Source organism: Caloenas nicobarica, chromosome 10, assembly GCF_036013445.1.
Source record: "Caloenas nicobarica isolate bCalNic1 chromosome 10, bCalNic1.hap1, whole genome shotgun sequence".
Classification (NCBI taxonomy): Eukaryota; Metazoa; Chordata; class Aves; order Columbiformes; family Columbidae; genus Caloenas; species Caloenas nicobarica.
The window spans coordinates 14074194-14098272 of NC_088254.1; the positions used below are offsets into that span (position 1 = coordinate 14074194).

The 24079-nt window shown below is 35.2% G+C and overlaps 1 protein-coding gene across 1 annotated transcript in view; it reads left to right on the forward strand.

Moving 5' to 3' along the window:
- Positions 1-24079, forward strand: part of EFL1 (elongation factor like GTPase 1) — a 73564-nt gene that overhangs the window by 39370 nt on the left and 10115 nt on the right. The window contains exons 16-19 of the mRNA XM_065641534.1: positions 7723-7854; positions 10321-10468; positions 14720-15717; positions 20558-20742. Of these exons, the coding sequence (XP_065497606.1) occupies positions 7723-7854; positions 10321-10468; positions 14720-15717; positions 20558-20742 (1463 nt within the window). The remainder of the gene's footprint in view (positions 1-7722; positions 7855-10320; positions 10469-14719; positions 15718-20557; positions 20743-24079) is intronic.

Below are 24079 nucleotides of genomic sequence, written 5' to 3' on the forward strand. Positions count from 1 at the left end.
AGAGTGTACTTAATGCTCTGTTGTATATAGGGCTTTTCTTTTTATTTAAAGGATTGCTGGGCAAAATTTTTTTCCCTTGCATAGGATGTTCAATACGGATTCAGCTGATCTGTTTTCCAGTACAATATGCAATTTCATGAATTTATTTACAAAAGCATATTTACGATTACTAATAAAAGCCCCCCAACAAATCAGCATTTCAAAAGACTTTTAGATTATCAAAGTAAATATGTTGAAACAAGAATTCCTAAATTGCATTTGTTTGGGTCAACAACTGTGCTGAACTGCCTCTGAAGTTCTGATAGTCATTAAAAAAAAAAAAAGTAAATTCAGATGTGTTGCTGTCAGGTCAAATTAAAATAATTTAGTCAATGTAATTATAAATCTATAATCTGGTTTATGTTTCGGAAACCCTTTAAGAGTTTTGTATGGTGCTAAATGCTTTCCACATGCAGTAATTGAAGTATTAATTCGATGTACAGGCTAACTGAAGTGAGTTCCAGAACCTAAGTGGTCACATTGTTCAAAGATCTGTCCACATATTTACTGTTGTTCGGTATCTCTGCTTTCAAATGATGTCAAGTTCAGCTGGTGCGTGGAAAGGAATTATAAGGTGTGGGCTCAGGCAAAATAGATATATACTGCTGAGTAGAACTACTAACATTTTTATAAAACCACAAAAGATACCATTTAGTGCTTTTATTAATAGCACTTCACAATTAAAAAATGAACCAAAATTGGAGAAAGATTCTTTTTTATTACTTTTTTTGGTGTAAATCTATGAGTGCCTTGATTTCATAGTATATAAAGACTAATGGTAGCACATTACAGATCTAAGCTTGAATTTTCTTTTTAAGTTTCAATAACCATTAATATGTAAAAATCAGGATCATTTACTGTAGTTTTGAGGTCCAAAAATTAGTATGGCATAACAAATGAAATAATTTTGTAGCATAAGAAAAACACCATTATCTGAAATACTTTCATCTTCTATATTTATTTGCCTCATTAAGCAACTTAAGGAAATCAATATTTCATTTTAACTACACCTATTTGTAAACCCAGAAGTCAGATTGGCATGTTAACTGATTTTGGTTTAATTCTATTTCCTTTAAGGTAAATTTGTATTTCAGCAAGCAAATTACTGACTCAGCTTTGGTGTCTGCTTTTTCACAAAGACTGAGTGCAGGTAGATCTCTATCCATTCACTTTAAAATTTTAAATTGTTACTGGTTAATGTAAAATTTTTTTATAGCTTCCTTGAAGTTGTTTTTAGTCTAGTCTGGAAAAAGCGTAGGCAAGTTCATAATTACAATCATCAACTCAATCTACAGTTAGGAAATGTATGTTATCATGCAGTTTAAGTATTCTATCAAATATATGGTATTTTTTTTCCGAAGAATCTCAGCAGAAGGTAAGAAGATTAACTATGCTTGCTTACTTATTTTATATGTTAGCAATGCTCTTCCAAACTATATTCTTACAATAGGAGATTTTAGTGGAACATGCTGTTAGATCATATTATTGCTCTCCTTGCACTTTTTCTAAAAGCAGAGAGCTTTGTTCTTTGAACTGCTAGCCTTTTTCCTAAAAGAACTCAATGGGGTGCTCTGGCGCTTCTTCATCTTTTAATACTCGATGATTCAGTAGTACAGCCTTATGGGGCTTCTTGTATTAAAGGTCACTTATCACGTCAAAAGGGAATTTTGTTAAAACATTTTTAATAATATGGCTGAGTTTACTCTCGTGTGATCAGAAAGTTTCACTTAATTTGCCCTCGAACTGATGTGAACCTAACAGTAAAGTTCTACGATACCTTTGTATTGAGGAACTGAATTCATGTTTCTGCTTGTTAGTCTCTAGCATGTATTTAGGTAGAGCTTGTTTATTTGAAACTCATGAAGAAACTGGGACAGAGGCTTCTATATTCTGTTGGATACTGGTGATTGTTAGAGGTTCAGCTCAAAAAAAACCCCCAACATTGGGAGAGAGGAAATGAAATCTGAAAGAAAATGTTGAATTAACTTTTCCTGCAAAATGATTGGAAAGTACTGAGAACAGCTGAAATCATGCACATACTTTACAATATTCTGTTTTCCATACAAACAATTTCACTTACCTCAGAAGCAAGTAAGAACAATTGAAGGGAAAGTGCACAATTACAGATGAGAAGAGGAGGCTCACCGGCAATCTGCTAACATGTGGTCTGTATTACGGAAAAAAGTTGATGAAATCTTGACTAGAATGTGGTCTGTGTCTTGATTTACATTCCTTTCCAGAAACAGTTTCTAATATAGAAAGGTCAAGTTCTGCTGTCAGATGTCTCTATGCAGTGCCCATGAGACTCAAGAGAAACATGCTAAAAATCTGAGGTGATAAATGTATAATATAAGGTTTTCTTAAGCCATAGTAGCTACTTGTCCAAAGTCCCTACAGTTACCGTCATTTAATCCCCGTAATTTGTAAAACACTTTAAGATTCCTCAAATATAAAAGGAATACTACTGTAACTGAGTTTAACCCTACCAAAAGCCACCTTTCCCTTGCAAAATTCCTCTTTCTCTTTTTTTTTTTTTTTTTTTTTTTTAAGTATTTACTTATCAGGGCTAGTAATGGAATGATGGAGGCTAATCCTTAAAGTGTATGAGGAAACATTGAAACAATGTTAGTCACCCTAATAGGTAACAGTGGGCTAATGGTATAATCTTTTCTAGGCTTATGCTAGATTTGAAGGAGAATGATGATTGATGTGGAGTTGTTTTAATTAAGTTTAAATGATTTTAATATCATTTGGCAAATACAGAAAGGTGGATTTGTGAATTTGTTTTCTCATATGTATTTTTTAAAACATCTTTCAAAAGTATTTATTTTCAAATGTCTCTCACTGGGCAGGAAAAAAGTATTACACTACTGCCCACAGAAAATTGTAGAGGTCTTCGTCTGTTTGTACGCTCCTTTGAAACAAAAGGCACATGCTTGTTTCAAGATTTCAGATCATGTAGATTTACGAAAGTCTGCATCACACCTCCTTTCCCATTACCAGTGAGCTTGCATGGTGTGTCTTCACTGATACATAGTGCAGTGCATGGAGCATTTAAACCAGGAGACTTTGCATATTGTAAAGTCTTAATCTTTCTAAACAAACAATGTTAATAAGAAATTATATATTTCAGTAGAGACAGAGCCTTACAGGGAAGATTAACGTTAGCTTTTTGCTTTACTTTATTCGTTACGGTGTTAGTCCAAAGCTTGACGTGTCTCCATTCCAAATCAGCCAAGGATTCTTAAGTGGTGATATCATCAGTGAGAGAAGATAAAGATCCCCTGAACTCGTGTGCTGAGGCTAATAACAATGTGGCAGAAGTTAAAATTTAAACAGCTTTCATTCTTCTTTGTTTGATTTTCACACTGCAAACTAAATTATTTCCTTATCTGATTGAAAAAGTTATGCATGCTGGTGGTGTCTGCTTCATTTTTTGCATCTTGAAAGAATATTAAATGCTAAATCTTTCTACATCAAAGGAAACTAATTACATCTATCTTGAAATTGATCTATTATGTGTTTGGATCTTGATAGCTGAATTCGGCTGGAGAAGTGTACTTTATCTTTAAAGGCTGCAAAATTAGTGTCTAAGGTGTAGTGGTTACCAGCAAGACACAGAAGCAAAAAGTAAATGGGGACTTGTCTTAAATCTCCGACTCCTGTTGAAAATTTCAGTCACAATGTTCTTATCTATTTTTACAATTTAGTTTCTGTCATGTGGTAAAAACACTGGTGATACAAGTAAGTATATACTTGATTTAGTATTCTAATCTTCTAGGGCAAGCCATAGAAAGGGCTCAACAAAAGAAGGACCTTTGTAAATCTCACATTTCTTCATCTGTGTAGTAATTCTCTCTGATGTACACCATAATTTGGTCTACTTTTAAATAGCAAACGACCAAACTCAGGCGGCCTTTCATAACATTATCTCACAGGCTGTTAATAAATTCCTTGTCTGTTAAGAAGTCTTATTTTCAACCTACAGATTGACAATTACCATTGAAATAACTTTAATACTTTGAAATGTTTATTGTTGGTCACTGTGAATGATTCATCAGAGTAATCTGAATAGTCTATGTAAAAAGTAAGCACCTAGTTATGTTTCTATAAATGTGGAAAATACTCTTAATATCTGCTACCAAAAATAAGTTTGATAAACAAATATGTGTAGGAATGGCTTCTTTAGGCCAAGAGAGATAATTTGTCGTCTTTTTAAAATTATATCTCTACATAATATTTGAAGTCTTGCCTGTTCCCTTAAAGATGGTATCAAGTTTGTAGAACTAGCGCTACTTTGCCTGGGTGTTTCCATCTGAGCGTTAAGCTTGGTAAAATTACCTTTCTGTCCGTGGAGTCCTTGGCACACAGAGCGAGCCCTGGAGAGTGGGATTTTTCAGTTCCTGTTATTATTCAAGTCCGGTTGAGTTCCAGCACTGTGTTTCTTTATTGACCAGTAGAAATGCTTTGTCAAAATAAAAATATTATTCTGCAGTAGGAGCAAAGCATGTAGATGACAATTTAAGAAAAAATAACTTGTCTCATACTCACTGTCAAATCTCATGTGATATCCCTTGGTAGGCTTGACTTTTCAGCATGGGCAGCTTCCTCTGAAGTTCTCTACACTGTAATCTCCTTAATCTCAACAGGACTATGCACAAGAAAAACAGATACTTATAGTAGTAACTGTTTAGTAGATATGGCTCTTTGCCTTACATTATAAAATCTGTAAAGGTCATTACTCCTGACTGGGAAGAAAAGGGCTTGCTACTGAGGACAATGTTAGAAGTAGTGTTACACATTATATAGCAAAGTATGTGATATTTCTAATAAGGAGTCTTCAATAAACTCTTGTGTCTTTAAGGTTTACACACTCCCCTGAACAGTCAGAATTCAGCATTTTCTTTTGTGTAGAAATAAGGTGACACACTGCAGGCAGGCAGACTTTTAAAGGAAGTGGTTTCCTGATCAAGTTAATATGTTTCAAAATTCCTATAGACATTACTGACTCCAGCTTCTCTTAAAAATAGATAAAATAAATAAATAAAAGCAACATACGGCACACTGCCTACTGGTGCACATGTTTGTGTGACAGACTGTGTCCTTTGTAGACCAGGTTGTTCTTTGAGAGATGACTGTTCAAAAATACCTGCCATGCTTTTTACTATTTCATTTTTTAAGCTAACGCAAAACGAAAGAGCAGTAGTTTATCTCACTTACCTTGCTTACGCAGTTATTTCTTACCTTTGGTTCCTTTCTTTTTAAAAATGATTGTACTACAAAAAGAAATTTGAAATAAGATGTCTGTGTTATAATATCTTTCTTCAAAGGCTGAACAGGACAAAACCAATCTTAAAATGGGAGGCATATTTGTAAGCTTAATTTTGGAGTGGCTTTTCAAAGTCCATTCAAATAATTAACAAGTAGCATGTGTAAATATTAGTGGGATGAACAATAAGTAAATTTAGGATTGATGTATCAGCATATTTAATAGAATTCTTAAATTGACATATCATGTGGTACTTTGGAATTCATTGTGTTACATCTTGGTCTAATATTATTCAGAAAATACGGCGGTTACTCGTATATAGCGGTTACTCATAATCATATTATGAAAAAAATGTCCAAGAACCTTTAATCTTTATGGATTTTTTATCAACCTTCATTACTAAGAATTTGTATATTAGATTCATCAGGGCTGGGCACTGCTCTATGCTGGCTCACACAGTTAAGCAATTAAAAAGCTCAGGTTGTAAGCCAGATTTTCATGAAAACTGGCAGATTTTTTTATTTTTAGTGTATGATTGTTGCCAGACACTAGTATAATTCATGTACTTTTACGTTCAAATAGGAGATAAAAGAGCAGAGAGCTTTAAGTTTTCTTTATGGTAATAAGAATACTGTATTGTGTGTCAAGAAAAGAATGAGTCTATCTGAAGTAAGATTTGGTAACTTGATTTCTCTGGTTCACATTACACTGAAAAGAAGCTGTTCACCTCCCACTCTAAATCATTTTCCTTTTACCAGCTGGAGAAGATCAGAATAAAATAGGCCCATCCCTTTTCTCAGTCCCTGGTGGTGGTGATGATCCAGCATTTGTTTTTCATTCAAACCACATGTTGAATAAGTGAAAAAGAGGAAATACATGCTGGTCATAGGTCAGGTGCAACACAGAGTTTATACAGATTTATTTTCTTTGTAGCATCTGCTGTCCTGCATTTAAAGCCATTGAATGCTCTTCTGCCTCTATTTATTTTAAGGCAGGTTTTCTTAAATAGTGACATTTTGGGTTTTGGCATATGCTACTGACCAGACATTCAGCCTTCAGAGCTGTAGAAACAGCTTGATTGTGCTGATGAGAACTCTGCAGCAGACTGGCTCTTCAGAATTTAAACTCCCTCATGATCTCATAGGGTGGAAGCTGACCTGCTTCGTTTCTGGACTCAAATAAAGACTAAGCCAAAAAATAACCTGGGAAAGTATTAGAGTGATAATGGGGAGCTGGGGTTAAGAACTTCTCCGTTTATCACTGCTCAGGCACGTAGGGGAGAATGAGGAGGAAGGAGCACAAATACACTGCAATCTACAAATGCAAATTTAATTTTTAAGCACATATAGATTATGAGCTAAAGATTTTACTTTTCTCATAATAAGTTACATGCACATTTAATTTCTACTCCATTAGAAGTACTGCAGTGCTCGTTGCTTACAATTGAAGGATAATCAGGGAAAGTGACTGTATATATCAATATCAGCTTTATTTGTTGTCTTTGTTACTCAAACACTTCTGGTAGTGTTTTTATAGCTCTGGCTAAATTATGAATGATGTCCTGTTGGTTAGAAATTTGAAGGCAATAATTTCAAATTGTTTTAAATGTGCCAGCCAGCCAGACAAGACTAAATATGCAGCTACAGCAGCTGTTTTGCAGATTTATAGCTAATATATTTTTCTGTATTTTTTCTTATCACTACAATTTAAGCTCGGTTTTCTCCAACTTGGCAGCATTTAAAAATAAAGTAGGATTAGAGTTAATAGCTTACTATGTGATAAATTAAATTTTATAAGATTCATATTGTAGAAAAGGGAAATCCCAAATGGGCATATGGGGGGTGGGAAGAAAAAAATAAAGCATTCTTCAAAATAAGATTAATTAAGCACTTGGAGGAGCTTGTCAGCAGGGGCTGTGCAGTCTCCATCATTAAAGGATTTTAAAACTTGACTGGGTAAGGCCCTGAGCAGCTTGATCTAACTTTGAAATTAACCCCGCTTTGGGCTACAGGTTGGACTAGATGACCTTTGGAGGGCTCTTGCAATCTAAATTTTTCTAAATTTAAACCACCAAAAATAAGTCTGAGCTGTACAAAGGATGGGACGTATTAGAAGGGAAAAAAAAGTCCTCATGTCCCTTTGGTTCTCCAGAGCTATAAACATGCCTTTTTAAAATACAGAGGGAATGCAACGGGAAATGTGAGACTATCAAGTGTCACACCAGACACTTCAATACTGAGATTATGCACAAATATTTTAACAGATACTTTATATGAACAGTGAGGAATTTTGAATCTGAGTTTTGTAATTAGAATAATTTCTGCTTTTTTTTTAGCTTTGCCATCATGTTTATAGTCTCATGTAATATGACAGTGGGTGATTTTTTGTTGTTTTCTTTTTCTGATTTCCATTAGGAATAGGAGGTCTGCAAGATTTTGTGCTAAAGTCTGCAACACTGTCAACATCGCCAGCTTGTCCACCATTTACACCTCTCAACTTTGAAGCTACACCGATTGTGCGGGTGGCTGTTGAACCCAAACATCCAAGTAAGTTTAAAGAGAACGGGAATGGTAACGCAAATTCAATGTGGTAGCAGTACAGCTTCCCACCCTTAGCAATTTGGCCAGTTAATGATCTATCCACTGAATCAGAGACTGACCCAGTATAAAATGAATGTATTTGTTGCCTAGAATTCTTTGTATTTGTTGTCCTTGCGAATTCTTCTAGCTGGCCAGGCCAGCTCATGGCTCAGTAGGTGAGGAAATAACTTTATGGGCAGACTTAGCTGTTCCACAAGTAAGACACTATGTGATTATAAAGGTTCACTATTCCTTTACTGTGAAGGTAACTGTATCTTAGCGTTTTTTCACTTCTGCTGGTATTCTTTTATATTGTATCACCAAGTTCATGGTACAGATCTGCAGTACTGCTTCAAATTTATTCCTCACTCTCCCTTCCTCCCCAGCCCCCCCCCCACAAGAGAGTAGTGTATTTCTGGCTATATTCAAATTTCAGCCCAATTTCCATTTGTTATTGTAGTGTTAGGAGAACCAAAATAACTGGCTTTCTGTTCAGTTACAAAATATGCTTAACACTAAGATTACATGTTTTTCAGAATGTGATTGGACAGTTTAGCAGCTGTTTGTCCTGCGTGTTTGAATAACAGATAATCATATATTGTACATCTTGCATTTGTTAAAGCAGTTTTTAAAATATTGGAAATTACTGGTTCTACTGAGTGTAGTATTGAGCTAAAAATGTTAAAGAAACATAAATCTAGAACTACTGACTGATTTTGGGGGTAATTTTTTTCCTTACAGAAATGGAGCTGTATCATTCTTACACCATTGCTTAATTTCTTCTCCCTAGTAACTTCTGAATCTATGGCTTGAACTAAATTTGTTAGAGGGACAGAAGCCTCAAAGGTAGCTACGAGTGCAAAAGTTTCCTGAAAATCAGCTGCCGCTTGCACTAAAAGAAAGCTTTGCAAAATTTGGCCATTGCTCAGCTTGGAAGCAATCAGTTGTCCGGTGAGCTGCAGGTAGTCTTGAGGTGGCTCTGGCACATTGGCACATAGAGGTGCCTTGGATTGCCACAGCAAACCTCCTTCAAAACTGCATCTGCTTCTTTGGGAAAATGACTCAAATACCAATTATTTCCTTATGTATATTTTGCAAAATTACTGCGTATCTTCATATCCACGTCAAAATCTTCCCGTATGATTACCATAAGCTCTAAAAGAAAAAAAGAAAAAATCTACTCATCCCTCTCAGTGGGCTTAAATGAAAATCTTTGTTCAAATATGTTGGCCGTGTGAACTAACTATGTGTTTTTTCCACTTTTTGTTTATTTTTATGTCTGGTTCAAGGATACTTTTCTATTATACCCTTACAAGCTTAGAATTAAATATACAATATGATATTTCTTTTAATAGTCTCCAAGAGAATGACAAGTTTAATGTCACTCTTCCTTCTGAATATGAATATGCATTCCTAGAAAGCCTGTGGGTATTCTTTACCCCATAGGTAAAATAAAAAGAGGAATCATAATTAATTTTAAAAAAATTGTATTAATTAGGAAAGGCTGCTGACATGAGGTGTTTATGCATAGCTTTGATGTAATCTAGCCAAATTTGACTCAGCTGTGGTTGTTCCTTCTCCATTAACTGTAAGGCAACTTTTTTTAAACACCTTCATTTTAGGGGCAGCTTTGTCTTGTTTCACTGAAAAGGTCTCACATTCTCTTTATGCTGTAGTAGCATTCAAGCTTTTCGGTGGCTTCCAGCTAGTTAAAATCCTTCTTGTGCTTCATTTGTTCTTATGCCTTATAATTAATCCACATGGAATTATTTTTGCTTTTATTTTAGTAAAGTTAGCATGTTACTATTTATGTCTTTGGAACATTTTAAGCATTAGCAGTTTACCGGTTGCTACACTTAGCCACGAAAGATTGCGAAGAAATACAATTACTTACTGAAAGACTACTTTAAACAGTTGTAAAAAATAAGGAAGGTTATATGTTTTCATAATTTGTGAAAATGAGGAGTGAAATCCTGAAATTTTTAATCACTTCACATTGATAACATTTAATTTTATTATGAGCTGTATCCGTAGTGAATTGTATATAGGAAGGAAGATAACATAGCTTGGTATACTAAACCTATTGTAAAACTATGTAAAACAAAAATGTGCAATCTATTCAAATGTATCATGGTTATGATTGTATAATGTGAATTTTATCATCAGTATGTAAATTCTTGGTGACAAATTATGAGTATAAGTTATAACTTCAGTTGCTGCTCCTAAACCATACCACTCCTTGTGATTCGTAAGCAGAAATTTGCCCATGGAAAGACCCCCAAACCTAGCTGAAAGTTTTTGAGTATTCCTAAAATGTGTATTTGTGTTTAGACTTCTATAAAAAAGAGTGTTACTATTTATCTTTTTAAGTATAACCTACTTCAAGTATTCCTTCTTTGGTATTTCTTTGTTAATAATACCTTATTTTGCCAGGTGATATGCCTCAGTTGGTCAGAGGAATGAAGCTTTTAAACCAAGCTGATCCATGTGTTGAAGTTTTAATCCAGGAGACAGGAGAGCATGTGCTAGTGACAGCAGGAGAAGTTCATCTTCAGCGTTGCTTGGATGACCTGAAAGAAAGGTTAGAGGGGCCAGGAGGAGGAAATATTTTTAGTTCAGTCGGTGTCTGTTGTATTCCTTTGTCAGATGCATATCTTTGATTTATATTCTGGTAAAATAGAAGCTTCATCCACCAACAGATTTTTACCATTGGATCATAAATGCACCTTTTTGTAGCTATAACATTACCTGCAGTTGGTTAAAAGGCACTAGCTACTCACTTTTATACACCTTTGGGGCATTTTCTAGAAATTATAAATTGCGATAGGTTCAGGAGTCCAGCTAAGAATCAAATATACCATTTGTACAAATTAAAAACCGAGGGGAATCATGTCTGACAAATGAACTCTCAAAAATTAGAAAGCAACAAGATGAAAATTGTATGTGCACACTCTTTCCTGTTCCTCTGCTCTTCACGCTGATTTTTTTTTTTAATGTTATCTGGTCTCACACTCATTAGCGGTATTTTCTGAAAGTATAAATGCAGACATCTAGTGTCTTCTAGTGTTTCTTCAAAGGGTAGTGCAGTTGTCGGAAACAGTCCTTTCCTATAACTTCATTTACTAAAAAATTCTGATACTTCTGTCCACATGCATTTAATGTCATTTTCTTTCTAAACCAAAAAGCAAACAAACTTGATGATTGATGGTTGAAGGTCTGTCTTACTGTGCCCATATTAATTCCAGTTAATACCAGATAGCAATCACTTCTTATGGAAGTTAGACTGGATCGCTTGTAAAATTGGATATATGTGTGGTTGAGAGCAATTTTTGATGCAATGAATTCTACCTCATATGAAGGCTCAGCGTAAAGTTTAATAAAAAGGGGTTTAAAAATATCAAGATTACCAATTGCAGAGAAACAGAGATAATGTTCCCTAAACTTGTTCCCAAACTTGTGAAGTACTTGGAATAAGTTGCTTTAGAGCTCCTAGATCCATGTAGTCCACAGCACAGAAGACAGAGCCTTTGGTTGTTTCTCAAGGCTGAGCTTATATAGATTAAAACTGATAAGTTGCTTCGTGCTGTGTTTGCTGAAATATCAGTACCTATGATTTCAGGTGCGGTACTTGTGGTTGTTTAATTGCAGACAGCTACTCAGCTACCAGCTTTCAGCTGTAGGTGTTGCTAATTAGAACTGAGGCTTGATGCAGAGTAGTGGCAATTCCAAAACTGATTACAGCAAAATATTTCAGCTTTAGAATGAGATAGAGCTGAAGTGTGAGTGTTTCTGAATGCATTGGATTAGCTCCAGAGATGTCCATGCAGTCATGTAAGTAATTAATCCTTTTATCATGCATACTGGGACATGATTTTCAATAACTTTGTTTCTGAATGTAAACTATAGCAGCATGAAAATCTAACTGCACCTCCTTTACAGGAATCAGTGACTTATCCAAAAACTATATTTGTATAATAAAACAGTTCTATTTAAACATTGATTCGCAAGAATGTTTTCTAAATAAAGGTAAATAACACTGGGCCTTAAAAACAGGTAATTCCAACTATGGTCTTGTTTATTCCTTGTGTTTTAAAAGCTGACCCTAATTCAGCTGGCATATCAAATATTATTTTTATACCTTCATACCCAAACAATAAACCAAAAACCATTGTCTACTGATCTGGTGTTAGCTTGCTACACCACAGGTTGTAGTTGTAACAGTGAGATAATAATCAGTAGAATATAATTTTTATAGATTATATAGCTTGAAAAAGCTGTTACAAGGCTTTGAAGACACAGGATTACCATTTTACCAGTGGTAGGAATGTTTCATTTCCAAACAAGGTGTTTCCTGGGAGATTTTGCTATGAGACTATTCTTTCTGATTTTTTCAGTTCTTCCCCTTCAGATGAGGTGAAAAATACAGGCTATTTTCCAGCCTTTCAGCATTCCAGTATCTTCAGCTGAGTTAAATCCCGAATGTATTTGAACAAGATGCTGACTATGCATTAATAAACATCAGTTTCATAGTTCTGTAAAACCCACGGGTTTGCCATGGTGCCATTGGCAATTTTCAGCTCCTGTGATTACAGTAAACAGATAAAATACCATCCAGGATATTTTGAAGTCATGAAGTTGTACTTGAAGATAAAACAGGTGACCCTTTATGAATAAATATAGATGTTTATTAAATATGTGAAAGAGCCAACAAATCTGGCACTTCCTAGCTGGGTGGTAAAGTAATGCATTGGCATAGTCAAAGATGTGAAGTTTTCAAGACAAATAATTAATAAATACAAACTACTCTGAAAATTACAGTTGGTTGATAGCATTGCAGTGAACAATATATCAGTTACTTAATCACACTCTATCAGTGATTTAAATGCCAACACTACAATATTTTCGAAACTTCTGTCATTCTGTCTTATTGTGGTCTGCTGTACTTGTTTTTTTCTAAATGTTTTTGTTTCCCACATAGGTTTTCTTCATTATGTAGGGTATTTCTCAACTTAGTTGAAGTGAAAAAAAGAAGCTTTTTAGGGTTTATCTTTCAACTCTTAATGCAAAATAATTGCTTTAGAAACTGCTAGTACTCTTGCAAAGCAGACTATAAATTAGTTATAATAGTTACAGTTGAGCAGGATGCACTGCATTGATAAGATTTTTTTTTTTCTATTCTTTCAGCATGAAAAAAGACCAAAATCTTTACCTGCTGTCTCTAACCCCATTTTAACTTGTGCTTTCTGTGGTTCTTTAAAGGCAAATATTGAATTTACCTTTTCTTAATTAGCCCAAAAATAAGATTCATCTACAACATAACAAATTTGTTTGTTTCCTTCCATTAAGAAATTTATTGTCTCTGAGAATCTTCCAATATAAACTCTTCTAACAAACTGAAAAGTGTTTAATGACCTGAAATAACAAGGTTTTCTGGTCTAGAATTGATGGTTTAATTTTTGTCTGTAGTTGATGGTCAGTTTGTTTTAATTATCTCCTATAGTTTCTTTCGTTTATGTTTTAGTTTTGTATAAAGCTGTACTCAAGTAACTTTACTTAAAAAATTATAACTTAATTTTAATTGGAGCAACTGTACAATATAAAGCTGCTTGGGTTGTATGAGGGAGAGGGATTGGGTTTTGCTTGATAGCAGGGAAAAGGCTGCTACTAATGACAGGTCTACACATGAACTAAGCATCTGGCATCGTCCTGTAACAAATGTGTCCCTCTGATACTTGGGAGTAGCTACTTCACTTCAAATTCGTTCCTCAAGCCACCTTAAAGGCATTCCACTGTAGGAAGTTGTTGACTTCTACCCTCAGAATAGCGCCTTGTGTATTTACGTTGTTACCAGAACACAATTCAGAATGATCCTTTAGGTTTGGAAGGAGAGCAGTGTGTAAGGCTTCCACCAGCTAATCGCAATATGAAGTCACCAAGAGCTTTTTTTCCCTACATCAATCCTCCTCCTGCTCCTGTGCTGCCGTGTGAAGTTTTACACGTGTGGGCAGCGCAGTGTTGTGCAGATTCGAATCTGCTGTAACAGAAGCATGGGGAAAACGGGAGTATCAGATCTCCACGCATTCTTAGCTGCAGAGGGAGTATTTGATCTGAAAACACGAGGATATAGCATCTGGTGGCTCTACACACCTTTACTAAAGCCTGTTCAGCTTACCCAGTGCTCCATCTTTCCAGAGCATCTCACTGTAAGAACAGCTGTGTTCTGGTTCAAATAGGGTGTCCATCTTGCTCAGTACCATGTTACCAGCAGCATGGTGGATGTCTGGGGAGAAGTAAAAACAAAGTGACCGTAATGCTTTCCTTGGCCTTAATCGTTTTCAGTTCAGAGCCTGTTGTGGTTTGGTTATCGGTTAATCCTGATCAGTCTTTGCCATGCCCCTCATGATTTTGTAGACCTCTGTATCCTTGAAACACCTGAAGGCTACTTTCAGTTTCAGTCCTTTGATCATCCTTATTCTCATTTTCTTGTAGTTCTGTTGTACCTTGTTTGATGGGAGAGAACAACAGCACATAGTTGCAAAGATGTGGGTGAACGAGGGATTTATACAGGGGCACAGCAATGCTATTGCTTTTAGTTTTTTCAGTTCCTTTCCAAATCTTTCTGAAGATGTGAGGAAATGCTTCTTTATTGAAATACATAACTCTTTTAAGAGTTTGAGTTTGACGTGCATTATCTACTAATCTGTGTTGCAATCAAATTTATTCATGAACATCTGTTCCATGTTAAGGCCATTGCCCTGCCTTCCCTCCTTCTCCTCCCAAGTTTAAAAGTATTTTTTAAATTCTAAACTAATTTTTAAACTTTACTTTATAGGTTTGCAAAGGTACAGATTAGTGTATCAGCGCCTATTATACCATTCCGAGAGACAATAACGAGACCTCCAAAAGTTGATATGGTGAATGAAGAAATAGGAAAACAGCAGAAAGTTGCTGTCATACACCAAACAAAAGAGGACCAAAATAAAATTCCTGAAGGAATTCAGGTCGATTCTGATGGGCTTGTTACAATATCTACTCCAAATAAACAAGCTACTCTCAGTGTAAGAGCACTGCCGCTTCCTGAGGAGGTAACTCGACTTCTTGAAGAAAACAGTGACTTAATTCGAACTATGGAGCAACTCAACACATCTCTGAATGAAGATAAAAAAACCCACGAGATAAATCAGAAGACTCTTGATAGGATCAAGGAATTTAAACAAAAGTTGGAGCAAAATCTGACAGGAAGAAAATGGAGAAATGCTGTTGATCAGATCTGGTCTTTTGGACCACGGAAATGTGGGCCTAATATTTTGCTATATAATTTTGAGGGCTATAAAAGGTCTGTGTGGCAGTGCCTTGGGAATGCTGTGAAAGAAGTAAGTAAATACAGAGACTTCGACAACAGCATAGTAAGTGGATTTCAGCTGGCTACACTTTCAGGTCCCATGTGTGAAGAACCCCTCATGGGTGTTTGTTTTACAGTGGAAAAATGGGAAATGAATAAAGTTGGAGAGATGCTGTCAACTAGTAGTCAGGATTCAGTGGAATGTGATGCCACGGAACATAAAGAAGATACCACTCTGACAAGCAGTTGCACTGATGAAGCTTGCAGTGCGAATGAACACCAGGACAGCAGTCGAAGTGTTTCAAAATCACCTGAGAAAATTAGTAAGCACAAGGGAGACGTTTTACTTGCAGATTGTTACGGTCCCTTCTCTGGACAACTGATTGCCACCATGAAGGAAGCGTGTCGTTATGCTTTGCAAGCAAAACCACAGAGGCTTATGGCAGCAATGTACACATGTGAAATTATGGCTACTGCAGAAGTTTTAGGTAAGATAGACAAAATAAACCTTTGTCAAGAATTTCCTTTCTAAGTTCCAAGGTGGGAGTTTATAAATTAGACTGAATCAGAAAGTGTAACTTGATTAAAACTTTTTTCAGAAGATTTTTATAGTTCTCCAGTAGATTTCTACAATGACTCTTTGATGCCTGTGGATGGACATGTAGCATTCTTCTTGCTTATCTGAAGCATATGCATAAATAACAATGCTACTCATTTTTGGAAGTGCAAGATACAAAATGTTGCCCTTTAATGAAATTTTTGTAATATCAGCTTCAGTAAATGTGAATAACAATATTGTGCCTCATAATTAAGGATTAGTTCCATGAAGAAATGAGGAAATCTATCCTGTTTGTAAAAGGAGTGCAGAATCTTAGTTAATGCCATTTCAAGATGTTTTGATTTAATATAATAATCTATACAGAAACAAAATCAAGGAAGAGAGAGAATCTTAAATTATTGTTGCAGTCCAGCTGGGTAGATTTTTAATTTTTTTTTTTTTTTTAGTAGCATCTGTATCCTTCTGGTATGCAAGTTGCTCATTTTGCAAACGCAGTGCATACCCAATTTGTGTCACTTGTATTACCTTACCATTTACACCTACTTAAACTTGTTTTTATGACCTACTTACAATACTTCTTAACTTACTCTAGCATTTGTTCTTGGAGTTTTCCATGGGAGTTGCTTGCACAGTTAATCTGATCCAGTGCACCAAGATTTTTTTTAAAACTGTCTTCCAGTGCATTTAAGCTATCAGCAAATTTCCTTTGACTATACTACTTATGACAGAAATTATAGCATATCCCACATACAATAATTAAAGATTTAGTTATTTGTTGTAAAAATCTCAGCTGTTGTGCACACAAGCATGATGATAGCAGTTGTAAAAAACAAATTGGTCTGAAGCGCGAAATTTACAATTGTGTCTAGTGAAAAGAAATGCTTTTCTATGAGCAATTTTTTTGTACAGGTGCGTGATCCTTTTCTTTTTTGGAGCTTCTCTTTCGCTGGTAAATGGTGTCCTGTGGTAACCTTATTAGCACCTTACCTTAACCTACAACTTACTGTGACATAGAACTCCTGCATCTTAAACTATCTTTAATTATTTTTTGACATTTAAGAATGCCTATCACAATTAGACTTTGTAGCATTACACATTACTGTTCCAGGAGCACGTAAGCACAATACTTCTGAATTTCTACATCAAGTTATAAGCAAGATATCAATATTCAGACCACAAAACCACTGTATAAATTGCTGTTTTCGAAAATGCCCTCTACCAAAAAAGCATGATTGTTTATAGTGATGTAATTAGCATGCATCAGCTCATCAGTTGTACCATAAAACCAAATGGAAACATGGCTTTCTAATGCATATATGTATATATTTTTAATGAGTGTAGTTTGACTCAGACATGCAAGCAAATTAGTCCAGTCTAATGAATGTGAGTTTTATAATAACCATGTATATGCACTTATTTCATTACAAAGTCAAGGGTTTAATTTTTATTATGGAAGTTTAAACTATTAAATTGCATCCTCATTAGGGGAAGTGAAGAGTCTGCATGCTATCCAGTAATACTTGGCAGTTGACATGTGATAAACTGGCTTCTGTAACTTTAATTCTTTTAGTTGCTTTTCCATATATTGATACCCAGTTGAGTTTAATATATCTTGATATTATCTGCTAGTTTCTAAGATTTTTAGCTCCTGAGGAAACTAGGTTTTTTATGTTCTTTGTCTCAGTATATAAAGCTTTTTCCATCAGACTTTTCTGACAATGAAAATAAACTGAACTGGAGCGGAGGAGAGAAGCAAGGAAAGAAGAACAAAGAAATGTGTTCCAAACTTACACGTGTCGAGTGTAATGGGACTTGGGTCCCGCATATGCCCGATGTTTCCCAGTAAGGTTGTGCTTTGAGCATCTCATTCCTACAGTCAGTTCACTAGGAAAATCCATTTTTACCCACCTGCTTTATGGAAGTTCTATGTAAACTCCCCAAAACTGAAGAATGTTCTGAACTAGTATCACATGTTTAATTATTATTTGCTTTTGCTTGTTGATATTCCTCCTTTGGGGCTCTTCTTCCCTTCTCTCTTCTGTGTTCTGGAGACTGAAAATTAGACCGTATTTTCATTTGCTGATGTGAAACTTAGTTGAGAAAGGACTTTACCAGACTCTATTGTAGCTTTTGTTTTTGGATTTTGATAGTAATTCTTATGTCTGTCTTTTTTTTTTAAATAAAGTTACTAAAACGTTAGATCACAGCATATTAGGGGACAATTCACATCTATTCATAGTATTATCTCTGGCTCATTTGTGTAAGTGAAAACATGCAGAATCCAAACCCAGAGAGCAGCTCCTCCTTCCCTGTTTGCTGAATTTATGGTGACACCAAGGCTCTTGCAAGTGGTGACACTGTTATTCCATGGTATTTCTTTCCAGTATGAAGCTTTGGTTTGTTTAGTGTGCAGGGAATACTAAAATTATTTAGCATTTTCACTTAATGTACTGAAGTATCCTTCAGTAGTGAACAGGACTTAAATATTTCAAGGAGCCTGACTTAATACATCTTTAAAGTGAGTCTATTATGCACAGATTTATTCTGTATGTTGCAGCACCTCGAAGCTCTTTTTGAAGTAGCATCATATTTTCAAAATAACTGTTTTAACTATTTTGAATAGGAAGATGTTGGTGATTGGTGTTGCTAAATCCGTTCAACTAATTAGTGTATAGGTAGAGCCAGTATTTTTTCAGTATACTACAGTCTGCCTACAGTGGTAAAACTGAAGACCTTATATCACTTCTTTGTGATGCTATTAACTGAGGCAATACTCCTGGCTGCCTGGATGAAATACACGTAGCTAGGAACCATTTAGTAAGCTATAAATTGTCTTCTGGCTTTTATGTTTTCAAAGAATAATCTTCAGTGAATTATGGCCATAAAATATGTGCATCTAAAGTGCTTTGTGATAAATGTTACCTTATTTATCTCATTAATTTGTGTGCAAAACTTTCTAAGTCCTACTTAAAACAATCAGTAGAATAAATATTTTGGAGTATAATATGAATAACCTATAAAGTGGTTTTGAACTTGCTTTAACGAATGGCTTTAATATATACTGTGTGGTACATACACAGTATATTTACAGTGACCATGACATGATGCTCTTTTGAAGCGTGTATGTTTAAGCTTGCATTTTAAAGCAGTGACTGAGTTGTGAGCTGTGCTGAAATATGGCCCTTTGATATCTGAGAATTTTCTGGACTCACTGAAATTTCTGTAGACTTGAAATGGCTTAATTATGTTAACAAAGGCTATACATGCATGGCAAAGTCAGTGACTTATCTTCAGAATACCTTAATCTTTTTGTGATTTTTAAATACAGAATCTTAAGTATTTCCTCAATTGCCTCATGAGCAATAAGATGACTGTTGTGCATAGTAAAGGTGAAGCTCAGTCAGAGGAGCAGATCCTGGTAAGGGCATGAGGAGATAAAATGATCAGTGATGGTAGAAAGAACACTTCAACCCACATTTTAGTAGAGAACTATAAACCCTGATTGGTGCTGAACTGATGCTTCATTACCTGCATCCGACAGGAAGATTTAGCTGTACTAGCTGCGTGCTTGTGCTGAATTTCCTGAACAAGGACCAGATTCTATATTTAAAATATGATTGCAAATAAATGCACTCCAACATTTCCTCTGGTATCCCACAAAAGGCTTACAGTATATATGCAAATCAGTCTACATGGATATAGTATTTAATGATATCTTTCTGTCGAGTCAGAATAGGTAGCATGTATTATGAAGTACTGGATGTTTCTAATTATTTCCAGTAAGCGTTAGTTTTGCCCAGCTATTTAAAAGGTAGCAGCATGCATTCGTGTTTTTTCAGTGCAATATAATATAAATATTTGAACCTCTTAGCAATTGATATAAACTTGTTCTTCACTACAAGGTACTTTTGAAGTTTATTTGTACATCTAATACTTACTAACTATTCACATTTGTAAATGAAGGTATTCCTAAAGCATTTTTTCAGTGCAGAGGTTTTCTTGTGTTTTTATTATCTTGATCAACACGTGTATTTGCCAGTTTTTGTCTGTAGAATACTTAGCCCATAAGTTTGCAAAAACGTTTTTAAAAATTAACACCTACTGTAATGTTGAACATGGGCATTTTCACGGCTACTTTTGTGATGCACACACTGTGTTTCAATGGACTGAACATTAATTTGGGGAAGAAAAATAAAAATTATCCATGACTAACTCAAGGCTGAATTAATTAAAAAGCTAATTGAACACATTAAATGTAATAACTATGTAGTGTTTCAGATAAACTGTGATTGGAATAGCACTGTAGTGTCTGGTACAAGTACCATATAGGGATACGATGATCCAAACAAACTTCTAAAGGTAGCTAAGATATGGTTCCTGAAACACAGTAATATTTCTTGCTAATGTTTCTCAAATATTTGGTTGTAAGAAATAAAGCAAGGTAGGCACATAATCTGTCAAACCGCCTTTTAAAAATAGCCATACAATTGCATAAAATGCACCTAGTGCGAGTATGATCTAGATCCATACAGTAGTAATAATTAATTAAATGTTACTCATATGATTCTGCACATTATACTGGCAGAATATGTTGTTTGTTTTAATTTAATGGGTCCTCTTAATTGATCCACTTCCAGGGAAGAATTTTAGCCAAAGAAATTATCTGTTTTACTTAATGCTGAAGTTTCCTAAATAAATATGTATGTATTTTTCTTCATGATGCAGAATATAAATATATCAGTAAGCTCATCAAAATTATGTCTTTGCAGGTCGCGTCTATGCTGTGTTGTCCAAAAGAGAAGGCAGAGTGTTACAAGAAGAGATGAAAGAGGGGACGGATGTGTTTATTATTAAGGCAGTCCTGCCAGTAGCAGAAAGCTTTGGTTTTGCTGATGAAATCAGGAAGAGAACTAGTGGCCTGGCCAGTCCACAGCTGGTGTTCAGCCACTGGGAGGTAAAAATATCTATTCACTCCATCTGTTTTGGTGATCTATTTCCTGTAGATGTGGCAGACTGGAATAATAAACGGAAAAGGTTAAGTTTTGGTCACGACAATTGATTAATTCCTCTTTGAAATGAAGAGGAAAAAAGTAGCTTTATGTTAGTCTTATTTGCTTTTATAGATATGCTCTTCAGAAATGTATTTATATATTTAGATGGTATGCTTTTTTATTTCAATAGAAAGTAAGTCCTTCACAAATGAAACTGATTCTTCATAAATGTGTTTTCCTCAATTTTATGTGCCTTTTAAAATGAGTTGTCTGGTAAACTTATTTGGGAAATGGAAAAAAACACACAAAAAACCCCAACCTCCCACTAATAGAAAATGTAACAACAAATCTAGTGCATATGAAAGTTAACCTTTTAGGGTTAGCAGACACCTAGGGGGTTTTTTTTGTCCTTATATATTCCAAGTCAACATATATTTTCATATTTAAAGGCAAAGTTAATAGATTTAATTATTTCAAAATGAAGTCTGGTGATATTAAGTGGAGCTGTCCTCAAAGTTATTTAATTTGGTCATATTTGTCACTTATAGAAATGAAGAGGTGAAAGTGGAGGTGTAAAGGAAATATGGAAATGGGAAAGCTGATAAGGAGTGTCATCAGCTGAGAGTGCACTGTATTTTGTTCCTCTGATGTGGTAGTAGATCTTCAAGGAGAAATATAAAAAGCTGTTAATCAGAGTTCCTTGTTCAAGACAAACCTGCATTGTAGAGTTCCTCAGAAGATTCCACCGAAGGAGCTAAAAATGGGTTCAAGGGCAAGAGTCAGTGGGTATAAACTTTTCACATGAAATTTTTAAAATAACTAAAGTCTGAAGTTTTTCTGTTTGTTTGTTGGTTATTTTTTTTTAGTCAAGTGTTTCATCATTTGGTGTTAGGACCATAGACACTTTTGTAAGTGGATTAGGTCTTTCTGTTGTTTATGTTTGTTTCATCTTCTGATTTATTTTTTGACCCCAAATGTCAAGTCTCTGAGTACAAACAACTAAAGATTTTTGAGGTCAATAATACTCCATGCAGTTGCCAGTTATGGTCTGTTTACCACTGTTTTTCTCTGAAGTGTGTGCCGATTTTTCATGTGGTATAGATTCTTACTAATTTCCTGTAGCTAAATTGTCCTGATAGGTAGTGTCTGTTAAATATTTCACTGGCAGTATTTCTTTGTTAGTAATGGTTGTAACTGCCTCAGGAATTTTATGCGGATGCTAATGGAAAAGGAGGATTTCTGCAAACTGGCTGAGTCATGTGCTGTCAAAAGAGTTGCGAATCCTTGAAACAGTACTCTTAGAAAAGTACATTATGTCTTTCTTGGCAGTGGTACCTTACTGGAGTTAGAAAATGCAGCAGACCAGGGACTTACCTCTCCTCCCTCTGTACTGATTCATTTAATCATCTTGTAACTAAGTCTGACTTCACAGAGAACCATGAAAGGGATAAACAGAGCTACACATGAAAAAGAATCCAAAAAAAAAAAAAAAAAGGCAACCCTCCATAGATGGTGTATGCATCGGCTTTGTGAGTCCAGGGATGTAGGTGGAAGGCAGTAACAGCTGAGGTACCTCAAACCAGGAGTGCTGGCAGTATTGCACACAGCATCTCATCAGTTTGGGATGTTCTCATCTGAAGAGCAGCTGGTGAGGTTTTGTGGCTTAACTGGTCTTTTGTCTGAACGGCTTCTGATATCAGTGCCCTGAAGGAATATCAGTCAGAAGGATGTTAATTCCAGCTAACCATTGTTCTGCGCCAGTTTATTTAGGATTTGTAGCTACTGTGCTCCAATACTAAGCACAAACATAAACCCCTTGCCTCTCTGACCTTCCCTTCTATCCCCAGACCTTGTGTGTATGTTCACTCTGTCAGATGTTACGAATTTTACATAAGAAAATGTTCACATGTGATTACAGATATGAGAGGAGAGGGAGATTTGAACAACTGGCAACATTTTCTGAAACTCTCCCTCTGGAGAGATTATAATTACAGTTAGTATGTTAAAATGTATTGATGGCAAGAAAAATGATTGTGTAAGCCAGTCACCTTTCCATCTGGCAAATCTGTTGGTGGGGGGGGTTGTTTTGTTGGGGTTTTTTTTGTCACATTGAAAGACATGCTCACATATTTTTGTGACAAAATAAGCCTTTTACTAAGCTACAAGCAATGTTGGCTCTGTGCAGTGATGGCAGAGGGAGCGCATGCTACCCTCACATCAGCAGAATTGCTAAATAAATACAGTTTTCAGTATGGTGGTATGACAGAGAAGCCAGAAAAAATGGGTTCGTGTCTCAGATCACATGAGAAATTTGTTGAGCTTTTCTCGGCTTCTTTTTCTTTCTGTATTCTGCTAAAAACAAAACAAAAACCCCAAATAAATTAAAAACCCTATCAGGTTTCATCAGGTATTAGGCATGACTTTGACATTGCTACACTACTGATAAATTATGGTGGTTTATGTATATACATGATAAACACCAACATTTTATTTGAATCTCAATTATTCAATGTATCGTTGTGTAAGATAACATGATGTGATCTCTGGGTAATCTTATACTATTTTTCCATAGTGCTAAAAAAGGAAAGGGAGTGCAGTAGTTACTTAGTTTTATTTTTGCATTTCCTATGTTACAGAGTGTCTAGTTGCTGCTTTAATTGCCGTAATTACCTTTTTTTTTTCCTTCAATAAATGAATGTATTTGTATAGTTCAGGTTGCTTTAGCCCCAGGGGCTGAAACAATACACATATTGAGGTCTTTCTTGTCAGATACACCTTTTTTATTAATTTCTTCTGTCATGCTTATACAATTTATTCCTGCCTGTAGAGAATGGCAGCAACTAACCATTCATGGGGGCTTTAAGTTTGATCCCAGTTTAAATAAATTAATCTTAAAAGTTAGTCAAGTATTTTCCTTTATAATATCCCTAGGCAAATATTAAGTGTATTGGGTTTACTTGGCCATATTTTGTTAGATTTCTCTATAAACTTTCTTTTGAATTCTTAGTTTGAAATATATAACTTTGGGATAATTATGAACTCCTTGTATTATTTTTTTAATCCTTGAATTAACAACACACCTTCAATTATTGTATGTTTTTGCCTGAATCTGTTTCTTTTGTTCCCTCTTGATTCTTTGCAGTTACATCTTTCACTCAGTCATGTCATTTTATCTTAATCATAAGGTTCTTTGAACAAGAAGATATTTGTCATTGCACAATGCTTAGAACAATGGAGCTCTAATCCCATTTGGGAAATCTGTGTTATAGTTAAAAGAAAAATGCATGTGGCTCTATTCAG